Here is a 15588-nt window from a genome sequence, read left to right as displayed (position 1 = left end):
TATGAAAATGTCTAATAGTACTGATTTTAAAATGTGGAACACGTTTTGTTAACGATGTTAAATAAGCGCTATGACATCGAGTTGCGGAAACCAGCTCGTTTCACCATTATACTCTTACATAAGCGAGTAACGCATTCTTTATAAAAACTTGCTGAAAGTAATGTTGACTCTTGTAAATCTTGTAATACACAGGCCGCCATATACAGACGATTCTTCGTTTTGGTCGATCGTCACGATAAAGTATCGATCTGTGTGTTCTGATCTGTTGATTCGTCGTTTCGATCAGTCAGAAACGACGGGTCGTGCTGACAAATCGTCTCACACATGGAGGCCTTAATGCACTAAACTATTATCACTAGTTATCGGGCTGCACGAAATGAGCCCCCCGCACGACGTACCATTATTTTACTGTACGCCTGGCGCAATTTGAGCAACAACCAGCGAGTACCGCTGATTGGAATTTTGTCCCGATATTTTAGAACGATTTCACACCAGTTTGTTATAATTATTAATACAAAGATCGAACACTCAGAAAAAACACTCAAAAATTCCTTTGATTCGGTCGGATTCGAACCGACGTCCTCTTGCATACCGTGGCAGACGCTATACCAACTAAGCCACGGAACGAACCAACGGACCTCACGAATTTTTCTATGTGCTTGCGTCGTGTCTTTGTACTTGGTCTTTCAACGACTTTTTAGTCGTAGCGCCATCTATGAGAAATCTATTGCAGATTTATCACCCAGTTAGTACCTTTACAGCTACCAGTCCTGGCGAGAGATGTCGCTATTCACTGTATTAATTAAATTTTTATTGAATTGATATTCAATTATTTTTTGTGAAGTATTTTTTGTGTGTTCCGTGGCTTAGTTGGTATAGCGTCTGGCACGGTATGCAAGAGGACGTCGTTTCGAATCCGACCGAATCAAAGGAATTTTTCTGAGTGTATTTTCTGAGTGTTCGATCTTTGTATTAATAATTATAACAAACTAGTGGAGTAATTTCACAAAAAATAATTGAATATCAATTCAATAAAAATTTAATTGATTTCACACCAGTCAACCCGTGTGTTGACTGGCAAACGGCGGTTGACAGTTTTACGAAGGGACGTATCTATCTACGTCCTTCCGCCTTCGACGACGACCCTAATGTCGTAATTAGTGACAATCGTTTACTGAATAATGATAAAGTATGTCTAAAATTTATTTTAGACAAACGCGTACCATTGTCGGTCACATCAGCGCTTTACATCTTTAATGAATAAATGGAATCTCTAAGTATATAGAAATATGCAAACATGTATTCAAACTTACTTTGCATGTGCAATCATAGCTAACCGGCCCCCGCTTTGGACGTAAGTCGATGACCTTGAACACTGGCATGGCCAGGCCGAGCTTGCGGCAAGTCCACTCCAGTTTCACGACTGACGACGCGGATTCCGGCGGCGGCTCCAGATTGTGCGCCGGCGCCACGTGTGTTACTGGACCGCTGACTTCAGACTGTAACAACTTTTTTTATGATATCAAGTGACGGGACTAACAAGTCGTGCGCATGGTGGTAAGTGACATGCCTATCCATAATCGTTACAGTGCCTTCTGAGAGGCGGCGATTTTCGAACAAAAATGTGTAGTCCGATGTGCTGTTGTCTGTACATACTATAGATCGCAAGATTAGAATCAATCACGAACATGGAATAGCCTACTTAAACATTCAAATATTAGCGATTTTTTTGAAAGGTAAATGACAGTGAAACATTACATTCTTTTTGTCTTTTAGTTGCATTGAAGCAAGGGCAGCTCATAATTTCTTAATTGTTTACTTCAGTACAGAACATAACGTCGCTATCTAGAGACGACTATACATCAAGTGTTTAGGGATCAAGTACGTTTTTGTTAATTACGGAAAATCTGGTATTTTTAATAATTTTTCTTAGCATCAATGGATTATTTTTTAACCGACTTTAAAAAAGGAGGAGATTCGTAATTCCACTGTATGTTTTTCTTTTTTTTTTGTATGTATGTTAAGCGATAAAACCCCGCACGATAACCGATTTTGAAGATTATTTTTTTATTGGAAAGAGGTACCTCAGTAGTGGTCCCATTTAAATTTGAAGAAAATATTTTACCTCTAAGGGTGGCAAAGTAGGGGATGGATGACTTTTGGGGTCAATTTTTTAGTACTCTGTACTGAGATTATTTTTGGTCATTTTCAAAATCAAATTATAAAATTGAGGAAAAATTAAAAAGAATTCAATAAAAAAACCCGATTTTCAGTCATAGGCAAAAACGTGGTTGAACCCTAGGCACTTTTGATTTGTGTATTTGCTCGCACTCATAAAAACAGTTAAATACATACCAGTCTGTCGGAGTTGGCGGCGGGTAGCTGCAATGGTATCAAATCCACAGTGTTAAGACGGTCTCTAAGGTTAGAGAGCCTCTGAGAAGCTGACACCTTCCCGCTGGACCTCGTCTCAGCGACAGGTGCTTCGTTCGTAAAACTCGCAGAATGTTTCAACTGGAAATGAGCATACAAACGTCATTGAACCGAAATGTCAAATTGTACTTTATCGGTATCGGAGTTATTTAGTAATGATGCAAGTAGTTACATATCTCATTAGCTAATGACCCTTCCTCTCATTTGTACTCTAGATATAACTGCTTCCGTGGCCGAACGGCTACCATGCTGATCAGCCAAGCAGAGGTCCAGGGTTCGGTTCCTGGGCCGAGAGGAATATTTGTATGGCCTACATTTATTTCTCACGTGAGTTTGGATGTAATTTGTGGTAGTACATGTGTGTGTCCATGGCACTCGCGATACAGGGTTTGCCGAGGGCGGGGCTGTGAGTGTGTGCGTTATTATTATTATTAGATATCCTATCCTTAGTGAAAGACAACCAGAATGTCTTACACGGCAACAGAAGTGGTAGAGCTCCTTGTGAAAGAGTTTGTCCAGGGAAGTACTGTCCCTTACCTATCTCAGCCGCCAAGCAGTAACGTGAGCATTGCTGCGTTTCGGTTTCGAAGGGTAAGGGTGCTGGTGAAATTACAGGCACATGGGACTTGTCAACTTATGTCTCAGGGTGACGGGTGCAGTGCTACTGAGATCTTTGCGATTAACACCTCTGAGTTGCACTACAACTGTTATGGATAAGCGTGTCTTTTACCACCAGGCACACGACTTGTTCGTTCAACGCTTGGTATTATAAAAAAAAAAGAGAAATCGGACTCGCGCTGTGATAAAATACCTACAAAGTACTCAAAAAATCATCCACAAAGAGATGGTTGCTGTTTGCTAAAATTGTGCTCCTTCTTCAGCCGGTGTTCAAAAGTGCAAGCCACTGAGGATAACGTGAAAATTGTGGAGAAAGTTGTACTTGAAGACGCCCATATAAAGTCAAATGTTAACAGAAATTATAGGGTTCTTAACTATTTAACTACTTTCTAACTATAGCGAAAAATAATATGATAACAGGGTGGTTTGTATTAACTAAAAAAAATATATGGTATTAACATTAGACATAACTGGTTGACGACTTTACCATTACAATCAGCCGCGATTATAGGATCTATAAAGAACCCGAATCGTTAGTTTGTTTGAAAAAACAAATATACGCCATTTAGACCCGAAAAATAGTTATTTATAATGTTAACAGAAATTACTAAGTTATCCTTGAGTATCCCTCAGGACCATCACATGATGGTCCTTCAAGAGGTCATCCTCTTAAAGGTCAGTGCAGGATGGGCGCAAAGTGCGAGTAGAGAAGGAAGTTTTTGGAGCTCTGTGGTGAAAATCCGTCGAGTTTTTCGACTGGTTTGTTACTAATACTGAGTTCATCACTATAATCGTGAGCTCAAGTAGAATTTCAAGCAGTGCATAAAAAAAGCACAGAGCCACCAAAGAAGTTCAAAGACACTCCATCAGATGAAAAACTCATGGCAAAATCGACAGTATTTTGAGATGCATGTAAGAATCCCTTCTTTAGGCGTTAGTTGTACCAGAGGCGTTTAGGAACGCCTCTGGTACAACTGGTGCATTACGACGTCCTTGGTGGCACCACAGTTTACACTGTGGATGCTGGATGAGGAGGTACCGGGTTTTATTCCAGGTAAGGTCAATTGGGGAAATAAACTTTCCTAAATTGCTTGTGGTCTGGGTGTTCTTCGGGATAGTGGCCCGGAGTGAATTCTGTTGCTTTGCTACTCATAATACAGTAAGGAATTCCCTACATTGAGATCAGGTAATTAATATTATCTGGTCCATTATTGTGTTGTTTTTTTCTAACGTCTTTTCTTGGTTTTTACTCCATTTACTGACCGAAGCTAAACCAATTATTATTATTACTCAGCATTGTATGTACGAAATCAAGTGGAACAAGCTAAATTGCACAAAAAATACGTACCTCTCTGGCAAGACTGTTAACTTCTCGTGATGTGTTGTAACTTTTCATTGCAACATTAGGTGCAGTCTTTTCGATGCATTCAGTCGGTTTATTCGTTTGTTTCGCTGGTGGTGGTGGAGCACTTTTCGTTTCGCTTGTTTTATTGTATTTATTGTAGGGATGCTGAAATGAAAATAGACATACAATTGGTGTAAAATATCTTTATGCTGCATGTGAGTTTTTTTATAGTAGAGACATTAAATTCATAGACACTAAATCTAACAACTTTTGTTCTACGCCTATTATTCCTTACCTTTCCACAATATGGAAGTCTAATTTTATTCATGAAATTTCGAAACCAATACAAAAAGGTTGTACTTTGTGGTACAGAATATGCATTTTGTGTTTTCACATCAACTATAGATAGCTTATGTATATATATTCTTGTACAGTGAAGAGCACATCAATTTTGACACTTTGTACTTTGGACTGTTCTTATCATAAGCAGTATAGAGTTGGATTTAAATCTTAAGTGTCAAGCTTGACATACTCTTGACTCAGTAGTGCTTATACATATAAGTATCGAGAAATCTCTTGTAATAGTGTAACAACATTTTCCTTGAAGTTCTTAGAAAAAGATATCAAACTTCTTCCATTTACCTCTTTCACTTAGTTCAGGGGGTCTATTGTCGATCTCCGTCCGACATACGTCCAAAACAATTACTACCAAATAAGCAATACTTGACCAAATGAAAAGACCGCGTGATGCTAATGAAGCTTCATACTTGATACTTGTCTTTTAATTTTGTCGAATATTACTTATTTGACAGTAATTGTTTCGGACAGATGTTGGACAGAGATCGAGAGTAGACCCCCAGGTGTTTTGCGGAAAATTTAAAGCTATATTGAAATAACAGATATACCTTATTATAATTATTGTTGTTAAATGGTGTATCTCCTTTGGCTCTGTAGAATTGGTTTGAATATTGATTATTATAATTTGTTGAGTAACTCGAGGATGGCGCTGGTTTGCGCCAAGAGCCTTGTTTCTTGGGAAAACGATTCTAAAATAACAGAAAATGTATGTCAGTTATTTGGAATATTGTACAAAACCATAAAGCTCAAAATCTGAGATTTGTAAAACGAATTTTGACTTCAACTAAGCAAAAATGACGAAAATGGTTTTGGTTAAGCAAGTTTTTCGTTTTTTACTTAAAACGAACTTTGTTTAATTTTAACTAAGAAATGAAATTAAACTTTAGAGTTTACTTCGTAATTTGTTGCTTAAAGTATGTGAAGTTCATGTTATAGATCTCAGACTTAGGGCGCGTTCCCATTATGTCGTAATGTTTTTAGCCTGTTCCCATAGGGCTCTTACACGTAAACACGATACGACGTCGCGTCGTGCTACAACGTCGCGTGGTGCTACGACGTGGCATCGTTTCACGTTGCAACGTCGTATTGTGGAAATCTACGACGAGCAATGTCAAAAATCACGACACGACATCGCAACGAGTCACGACGCACGGCACAACGTCGTATCGTAGAAACACACGGTGTGTTCCCCAGTGCCACATTCATTTGTTATTCAATATTCAAAAATGACATTGTATTCTTCTGATGTTTTGTCCCATAGTACAGTTATAAAATAATCAACCACATGTCGCCTGTCATATTTGAATATTGAATAACAAATGAATGCGGCACTGGGGAGCGCACCGTGAGTTTCTACGACACGACTTCGTCACGTTGCGATGTCGTGTCGTGAATTTTTACGTTGCTCTTAACTTAAGCTACGACTAGCTTTCCATGATACGACGTCGCTTCGTGAAATGAAGCTGCGAATATAATGTCGTCACATTTTTATCGTGACGTTTTATTTGTCGTAGGACTGTCGTTCTAGCTCTTCCCATTGTCACGACGATCTGTCGTTGTAAAGTCAAAAAAGTCGTGAACGGCTGTTAATCGTGTTGTTCTATGTATGAAGGACTATCCTGTGGGAACGCGCCCTAAGAGGTATTAATCGAAAAGTCTTTTTATTATTCTTTTCTTCTATTTATTATTATTATTTACTAAATATTATTGTTTGGTAACAAAAATAAATAAATAAAAATGAATGGTTTCCAAAGAAAAAAGAATTATCATTGTAAGTCATAGTAGAATACACAATTTACTTACAGGTTGATGCAGTTTAATGCTTTTTTTGCTAGACTTCTGCTTAGCCACCATGGCAGCAATATGCTGAGTCTCCTGGCTAGCAATGGCGTCAACATACCACTCGCCATTGATCTGTGTCACTTTAAACCCAGGGACATCTAGGAAAAGTTTATCTAATGTTGGATATCCTAACTTTTTAAATGGTATCCATTCTCCTTGAAGTTCCTTGTAATCTCCTGTGTTACAAAAGGTTCCTTTTAGTAAAGGAACAATAAATTGTTTATTCCAGAACACACTGTGTAATTATTCTTTGTACACTAACTCATTTATAACAGATACACTACACAGAAATATAATTATCTACTTATCTCCTGTGCTCACCAATATAAAAGTTTAAGACAATTAATATTATATAATATTAAGTGCTTTACAAAAAGCTTGATTGCATTTTAGGTATTATAAATTTTTTTAAAAATTATTGAGAAACTAATATCTATGGTTGTGGTTTACCAATTTCCCATGAAATTATATAGATTTAATTTAGAAAAAGGCTTAATAATTCGTAGTAACATAAAATGAAAAAGTATCAAACTTTATGCAAATTTTTCAAGCCAGTAAAACATTTTGTAGATAGTAAAAATAAACAACTTCAGGAATATTAATTAATTTCTTGTGTTATACACATTGATCTAGACTTATACCATACTATTTCAATCAATTTAAAGCTATAAAAAAGAAACATTACACAAATATTTTTAGCAAAAAAATGGTATTATTATTGATACAATGATTGATCATATACAAAGAAAAATTTTCTCCTATCTGGCTGGAGACTCAAACAGCGACTTGTTCGCCAAACCAAGGCACGGGGCTACTAATGCAAAATAGAATTAATAGCCCCATGTGGCAAACAAAAAAGTTGCTGGTTTGTGTCCAGCCAGATCCAAGAAATTCTTTCTGTGTTTCTTTAATCTTTATAGCAATAATAACAACAACAATTAATATCATGGTAGTAAAAACATCCTAATTAATAAAATAAATATTGCAAAGAAATATGTATTTATCTTGCCTACACACTCACCACACCATTTAATTTTCTACCATATGTGAGTAGAGAATTAAACATGGTGGCTTTTATTGTCATGCTGACAGCTTTCGCGCGCCACTATCTTGTCGCAAACTATGTGTGGGACTCCTGAGTGACACAATCCAGTATGCATTCACTTCCTGCAGGTCCTGTCTTGGACCGGTTTTCCCTCTCAACTGCATCTGTGAGGCCTGACCTTAACCATGACCTCAAAAGTAGATTTTATTGAGTTATAAACTTACTGTTACATTGTTTAATGGTCAATGCTCCTTTTACAGAAATGAGAGTGGCTCGCAAAGCCTGTATAACTTGCTCTTTATCCACCATGGCTCCCTGCAAAGTTTTTTACCTTATAGCTTTTTAAAAATAAAATAACACGCGGTCACGAAAAAGAATTTAGTTTCAATAAATATTATTTATACAGTCATGAAAACAATACAAAGAGGAATAACTAATTACTCCCATGACATTCTCTGGCCACTTATACTTCAGAACATACAGTTAAATAAACACGAATTAGGTACGTGATTGATTACCTCAAGAAACTGCTCTCAGCAAACTAATAACAAGTACATGCGGAGGTACCCGGGCACAAATGTGAGCTGCCGCAGTCCCTATGTCACATTGTGATAATGCTTCACTTCAATAAATAATATCTTCAGAAGTCCCGAAACAAAAATGTGACGTGTAAGCGGGAGAAATTCTGAAATGTATGTTAGTAGACTTTCTCTTCAAAAATATTTACATATAACAAAGAAATAATGTTTTTTATAACAAGTAATGCCTGTTCACCTATTTAACAGCAGTATCGCAATTTTAACAAACTTCATACAAACACAAATCCAGATGTTAAGAATTTCTCAAAAAATTTCGCATTGTAGATATTAAATGACAGCGAACGAATGAATTAATTCTACGGAATGAAGGAAAAGTAAAATTGCTAATTTATTTCTTCAGCGTTGGCTAAAAAGCCATCAGCTTAAAAGGTAACAAAGATCCTTGATTTAAAGAATCAAGAAACTATTATTTATTGTTCATTGCACTAAACAAATACAAATAAATAAACAAATACAAAATATTTTTTTACGTTGCGATTTAATCACGAAAAGTAAAAATACTGGAGTGATTAAAAATATTGGGAATGGATCGCAAGTTACACCCTTACTTTGTGTATGCTTTGTATCGTGTTAAAGGAATGGAAAATCGTAACATCCACGTAATGAAGATAAGACTTATCAATGTTACCGAGTCATCAATTCATCATCTAATACAGAACTCTCAACATAATCTAAGAAGAAAACTATGCTTGTGTTTGGACTTGTAGAACAAAGATTTAGAACAAATCCTCATAAACCTTTCCACTTTCCAATGTAGAACATAGTTTTTCGTTTCTACGGTTTCTTTTAGATCGCGATCTCTATCAAATAAAGGACTTCAAAAACGCCCTTTTTTTCCAATTCACTGCGCCTGCCTCACAATAGGGTGAATGACAGGACAAGTTGCTATTACAATTGTTTTAATTTAGTTCCCGAAATCAACGATTGGACATACAAAATTGACATCTTGCTCTATTGCTGCGAATACATACCTACCTCTTGCTGAAATGAAAAATGCTGATTTACATCAATAATATCACGATAATCCGAAATTTTATTCGATATGACTCTAGATAGGTACACTTGGATTCTGTTTTACAATGATATGTGCCAAAAATGTAAATGAAATGCGTAATGACTTGAACATAATGAATGAGTGTCGTTGGTAATTACAAAACATTGCACTAATAGAATCCTGTAAACTTTTATATTAGGAAAAATGGATAAAATGTCCATATTTTAGAAAAATGTATAATCTATTATAGACGTTATTTAAAATCTTGTTTCTTTATATCACAAGAAGAGAAGAGTTTTAGAAAAAAAAAATCACGCTTATTTGTATATACATATATATACACATATACAAATAAATATATGCATGCATGCCATTATAAGTGCAAAACTGGAATCTAAATGTATATCAGTACATATTCTGTTGACTAAAACACGCGAAATGCTAGTCTGCAAAGCGAGTTACTTCGGAAGCAACATGGGTTTCGGCGAACTCGTTCTCTGCTTAACATAATATCGACCTTACAGACCGCTGGCGATCACTACTTTCAGACAATTAGTCTCCTTATAACGATATTTACTGTAATGTAAAAAGTTGCTGCTTACTCCAAAACATTTGTAACATTAATGTGAGCATTACTGCGTTAGCGTTCCGGTTTTGAAGGGTAAGGGTGTTGATGAAATTACACGCACATGAGACTTATCAACTTATGTCTCAGGATGACGGGCGCAGTGGCAGTGCCCTCGGATCTTTGTGTTTTAAAACTCTGAGTAGCACTGCAACTATTATGAAGAGGCGTGTCGCTTACCAGCGCACGACTTCCCGACTCCCATCACTTGGTATCATAAAAAAATATGTCACGGAAAATCTTAATCGGTTTTTTTCACTAGAATTACAGACGCATGTAATTATTTTGTTCGCTACACGAGAGAATTAATAGAAATGAATTTATAAACTTACAAATAGAACACAAATATTTAAAATTGAAAAAATAATTGTTGTGGTTGTGGTGAACAAATGGGTGGGGAAGACGGCAGCGGAATTGAATATATACTTGTTCACTTTATATAAAGACTGTTTATTCAAGCAGATAAGTTTAATACTTAAATTACTAGACACGACTCGAGGATGGATGACAGGACACAAGAATGACTTATGGTTTCCAATTTTTTCCAATACAACAAGTATGAAACAGCTGCCAGTATTATTTTGTTTTATTTTTTAAAATCATTGTCTTTAAACTTATCAACACACGTGGTAATTTATAGGATTACTGGGTGCTAGAATAAAGCGTGTGATATAGCTAGTGCTAGTGACAAAACCAGCACATATTTTTATTATTCCAAGATATTATTACCTCTAGTTTTTTATTGAGTGTAAGCTACAAGAAAATTAGCTTAAAACTAAATGGACATTAATTAAAATTTGAGCGTGTGTATAACGATCTTATGTCATTGAGTGTAGGCAAATAATTATATATTATGGTAATTTATAACTGTTGTAATAGCGTAGCGAAAAAATCCTAAATCTATGGTTTGTAAATCCAAATAAAATATATATACATTTGTAGGAAGTTGTAACAATGGCAACTCATTAGAAAAAAATGTTTATTCATTCATTCAATTAATCCATCTCAATCATTTTTTTGCAGTTACCGTGTCGTGAGTTTGTGATTTTGAGGTGGGTTAGGGCGGTTTTTTATTTTGTATATCTTTCTAATTTGTGGTAGTAATTCTTTGGAATATAAAAAATGGAGGATAATAAAGCATCCCAATCAAATGAACACTTAAACGACAATGAAGAAAAACACTCAAAGAAGAAAAATAAGAATAAGAAAAAGCGCAGTGGTGGTGATGGCGACTACGGCAGTTCGGGATCTAACGACGGTATGGTTTCAGTGCCTAATTCCGCTGATGTTCATCAAAATATATCTTTGAAAGACTTGAAAATGGCTATGGAAGTTCTAAACTTACAACAAAAACCTGCGAAAACCACCGAAGAAGCTTTGCACAAGTCATATCAATTTTGGTCTACTCAACCTGTACCAAAAATGGACGAGAAAATACTTTCTAACGAACCTATTGAACCTCCTAAAGCCCCCGAAGAAATAAGATCCGAACCTTACACATTACCTGATGGCTTTCAGTGGGATACATTGAATTTGAATGAACCTCTGGTATTGAAAGAACTTTACACATTGTTGAATGAAAACTATGTAGAGGATGATGACTGTATGTTTCGTTTTGATTACCAAACGGAGTTCCTAAAGTGGGCTCTTCAACCTCCTGGCTGGAAGATGGAATGGCATTGTGGTGTGCGTGTTGTCAAATCTGGCAGGCTGGTTGGGTTTATATCTGCCATACCTGCAGATTTGAGAATATATGATCATGTGCAAACAGTTGTAGAAATAAACTTTTTGTGTGTGCACAAAAAGCTGCGTGCTAAGCGTGTGGCTCCTGTCCTTATCAGGGAAATAACTCGTAGGGTCAATTTGACTGGTATTTTCCAGGGTGTTTACACAGCGGGTATTGTTTTACCTAAGCCCATTGCAACTTGCCGTTACTGGCATAGATCACTCAATCCCAAGAAGTTAATTGACATAAAATTTAGCCACTTATCAAGAAACATGACAATGCAACGAACTCTCAAGTTATTTAAACTGCCTGACTTCCCTAAAACTCCTGGATTTCGTAAAATGGAGCCACAAGATTTCGAAAAAGTTGTCAAACTTTTGAATGAGTATTTACAGAAGTTTGATTTGGTTCCAATTTTTTCAGATGAAGACTTTAAACATTGGTTTACTCCACAGAATGGTATTATTGATAGCTATGTGGTAGAAGCTCCAGATGGGTCCATCACAGACTTTGTGAGCTACTACACTCTTCCATCAACTGTTGTGTATCACCCAACACACAAGACTTTGAAAGCGGCTTATTCATTCTACAATGTCTCAACTAAAACCCCATGGCCTGAGCTGATGCTTGATGGCTTGATTACTGCAAAGAACTCTGGGTTTGATGTGTTCAATGCTTTAGATTTGATGGACAACAAAGAATTCCTGGAGCCATTGAAGTTTGGTATTGGTGATGGAAACTTACAATACTATTTGTATAATTGGAGATGTCCAAACATGGCTCAAAATAAGATTGGTCTTGTGCTGCAATAACTAATGATTAAATATAATTATATTATTTATGTGGATGCTAGCCAGTGTTTTTGTTTTTTTGTCACTTTGTATAAAGTGTTTTTATTGAAAATATATGTAGCTTTAGTTCAAAAATGTGTTTTATATATTTTGCTCCCTGCTGTGATTTAATTTTCTAAGTAGACTATAATTATGTATAACAAGTCAATTTTTCCATAAAAGTAAATAAAAGCAATAAAACATGTGCCTATACTTCATGAATTTTATATTGACCCATGCCTATTTTTAGTTATTTATTTTATTACCCACTTAGGAACTTGAAATTAAGAATGAAATGTCACAGAATTTCCAGTGTTCCATTCATTGGCAAACATTTAAGGCTACGTAGTCGAATATTGAAAGCGATATCAACCAACATGTCGTCCGTCATGTCGTGAACGTTGGACGCGTTAGCAGCTGTTTCAACTCTCCACATCTATTGAAATTCAGCCCCAAATCGGACACTTGTCCTTATTATCAATTTGTTCAACATCGTAGAGATACAATATTGGAATGCAGATTTTGTGACACTACCTAGCTAAAACGTTACGCCTTCCAAAAATTGTCAGCCGCAAATCTCTGTGCAATCTCTAATTGCAAAGATGTCGAAAATATGTAGCTCCACTTCAGTAGCTGGGGAGAGTATATCACTAATAAAATTAAATTCGGTAACCGTAGCAAAATGCTAAGAAGTATATTTTATGAGTGCAGGCATGTAACGATATTTATAACAATAATAAATTCTAGTCGCAAAAAACTAAATTTAGCCTGTCCCTCATTTCAAAGCTATACAGGTGTTTTACTATCCACAATGGAATAAATTATTCCAGCGACTCCATTCTTGAGTCTTGAAAACCTAGCTTATGGTTTATTTTCACTAAGTCGTCAAGCGACCGTCCGACCAGCGTTGTCAGACGACTCAATATTTACACCAACCGTGGTTCACAGCCGAAGTCGACTGAAGCGACTGTGATGTAAACGCTAGGGCGACATGGTCGCCTTCAGCAAGCGACAACGGTCGACCGAGCAAGGCCATTGTTAGGGCTCATTTACACCGGGTCGTCTGCCGAATCGGCAGACTACTTCACGCAGTCAATTCACCATTTTTTAACACCGAGTCTGGCGACTACAAGGCGGCAGACGACTCGTTATAGACGGCGAGTCGACGTCGGCAAGGCAAAGCAGTCTGCCGATTCGGCAATGCGACCCGTTTTTAATGCGTCACTAAAAGGGCATTCACTAACTTGCATTGCACAGTCCGCCGCGTAATGCAGGATTATGAATGTAGTCGTAGCGTGCAAGCCATCCTGCAAGATTCCTTATGTGGGCCATATGCAGGATAATTTGTGCAGGTAGTGAATGGGCCGTTTAAAAAAAGTCGTGATTTAGCAACGATATATCTTGAAGTATTTGTAATTTAAGCCGGCCAAATACAATCGGAATTTTGAAGGCAGCAAATCCATACAAATCACGGACATACGCATACCGTAGTATGCGATGTCTATCGCGCTCTTAAATCTAAGTGCGCTCGAGCATAAATTTTACAACGCAACGGTATACTGCTGTATGTTACCACCCTACAAAAAAATATGGAAGACTTGCATTCGAACGGCTTCTTTCCGTTCGGAATTATTATTTCGAATGCCAAACCACCATATGGAATTTGGGATCGGAAAAAAATTCGGACGGAATACAAAACGGTATGAGTGTGTAAGTCCATGATTTTTACGGATTTGCTGCCTTCAAAATTCCGAAACGGAGTTCGGACTGTATGTGGCCGGTCTTAGTTATAAAAAACTAGATTTAGCGTTATGCCGTTTTCAAGTTATAACGACGTTTTACTATCCACGCTGAAATAAGCTTGTTCCGACGGCACTATTTTTGAATGTCGAGAACCACAGCTCCTAGCTTTCCCAAATTTTAGAAATATATATATATTATATATATAAAAATGATTAAATAAATTATTAAACTTAGAATAATAACGCATAGAAACCTAGCCCGCACACGCTAAGTGAGGCAAGTTAGAGGGTTCCAAACGCGTCTCAGGAGCGCGCGGGCTGTTAGTGCTCAAGGTCATATTGCACCGCGAACAGCTCCAAAATTTTTTGCTAAAAATGACGAAATGTGCGGTAAATGGGTGTAAAAATACAACAGACAAACAAAATAGACACTAACATCGCATTCCACAAGTAAGTAATGCGTTTCAACTCATATTTTTATGTAAATATTCACTAAAACAGAAAAATAATTTCGCGGCAACAAGATACGAAAGTGTTGCAAAGTAACGAATTTTTTTTCTCCCCATTTTGCTATTCTGTATCAAAATAATTATATTACGTAAATTTTAGTGGTGCCTGTAATTTCGATTTATTTGCGCATCTTGAACTAATATTTACTTGAATAAACATTAAATGTTTTCGTTAACTCCTGTAAGTGATTGGGACACTTAATTATTTTATAATACTTTTAACGGCTCTGCGTTCATGCTTTATTGAATAATTATTTATATTAATTTTATTTGAATTGGAGCACATATTGCAACAAATTTACAGTATATATTTGTTTCTACTATAGTGTTGGCACCACCAGTACAACTTTGATAGCTTATTATATGTCTTTCTTTTCGTAACTCAAGCGAAATATTTTATATTAAAATATTTTATTTTCTTAAAAGGGGAGCATTCTTAAGCGATTTTTTAATCTATTTTAACAGTTATTTTCTTTAATGTTTGCTTATGGCATTTTCGGTTTTAGGTTTCGAATATGGCACTTATTTCTAAATCCAAGATGGCGGGCGCGAATTTTCGAATAATGGCAAGTTGGATATCGTTTTCGAGATGTTTGGGAATGTTCAATACAAATATGGGACTCATTTCTAAATCCAAGATGGCAAACACGACAGTTCAAATAAAAGCAATATTCGTAATGAGCACCCCCAAATACCTCGAAAACGATACCCAACTTGCCATTATTTGAAAAATCGTGCCCGCCATCTTGGATTTAGAAATGAGTGCCATATTCGTAATGAGCATCCCCAAATACCTCGAAAATGATACCCATATTGCATTTTTTTGAAAAAATCGTGCCCGCCATCTTGGATTTAGAAATGAGTGCCATATTCGTAATGAGCACCCCCAAGTACCTCGAAAATGATACCCATATTGCATTTTT

General features: G+C 36.5%; 2 protein-coding genes across 6 annotated transcripts in view; one reads left to right on the top strand and one right to left on the bottom strand.

Annotated features, from left to right (window-relative positions):
* LOC113230018 (tudor domain-containing protein 7) overlaps positions 1-8501 on the bottom strand; it is a 33423-nt gene extending 24922 nt beyond the window's left edge. For 2 of the 5 annotated variants that reach the window (XM_026463739.1, XM_026463738.1), the window contains exons 1-8: positions 8415-8501; positions 8159-8325; positions 7865-7955; positions 6557-6771; positions 5302-5442; positions 4400-4561; positions 2356-2514; positions 1314-1508 (exon numbers count right to left, since the gene is read on the bottom strand). In XM_026463739.1, coding sequence (XP_026319524.1) covers positions 1314-1508; positions 2356-2514; positions 4400-4561; positions 5302-5442; positions 6557-6771; positions 7865-7949 — 957 coding nt within the window. In that variant the 5' untranslated portion in view covers positions 7950-7955; positions 8159-8325; positions 8415-8501. The remainder of the gene's footprint in view (positions 1-1313; positions 1509-2355; positions 2515-4399; positions 4562-5301; positions 5443-6556; positions 6772-7864; positions 7956-8158; positions 8326-8414) is intronic. The other 3 variants (XM_026463740.1, XM_026463743.1, XM_026463742.1) reach the window with 2 other exon arrangements.
* A 2479-nt stretch (positions 8502-10980) lies between these two features.
* Positions 10981-12527, top strand: LOC113230299 (glycylpeptide N-tetradecanoyltransferase 2). The gene has a single exon (XM_026464169.1). The coding sequence runs from the start codon at positions 10981-10983 to the stop codon at positions 12394-12396; it is 1416 nt and encodes a 471-aa protein (XP_026319954.1). The 3' UTR covers positions 12397-12527.
* The last annotated feature ends 3061 nt before the right edge of the window (positions 12528-15588 follow it).

This window comes from Hyposmocoma kahamanoa, unplaced genomic scaffold (genome assembly GCF_003589595.1).
Source record: "Hyposmocoma kahamanoa isolate Upper Pololo Valley unplaced genomic scaffold, ASM358959v1 63, whole genome shotgun sequence".
NCBI lineage: Eukaryota > Metazoa > Arthropoda > Insecta > Lepidoptera > Cosmopterigidae > Hyposmocoma > Hyposmocoma kahamanoa.
Note: the sequence above shows the minus strand (reverse complement) of the source record. Positions and strands in the feature narration are given on the sequence as shown.

What these genes read in the sequence shown, in the direction of transcription:
- LOC113230299 (XM_026464169.1), top strand. Translation starts at nt 10,981, where the DNA reads ATGGAGGATAATAAAGCATCCCAATCAAATGAACACTTAAACGACAAT.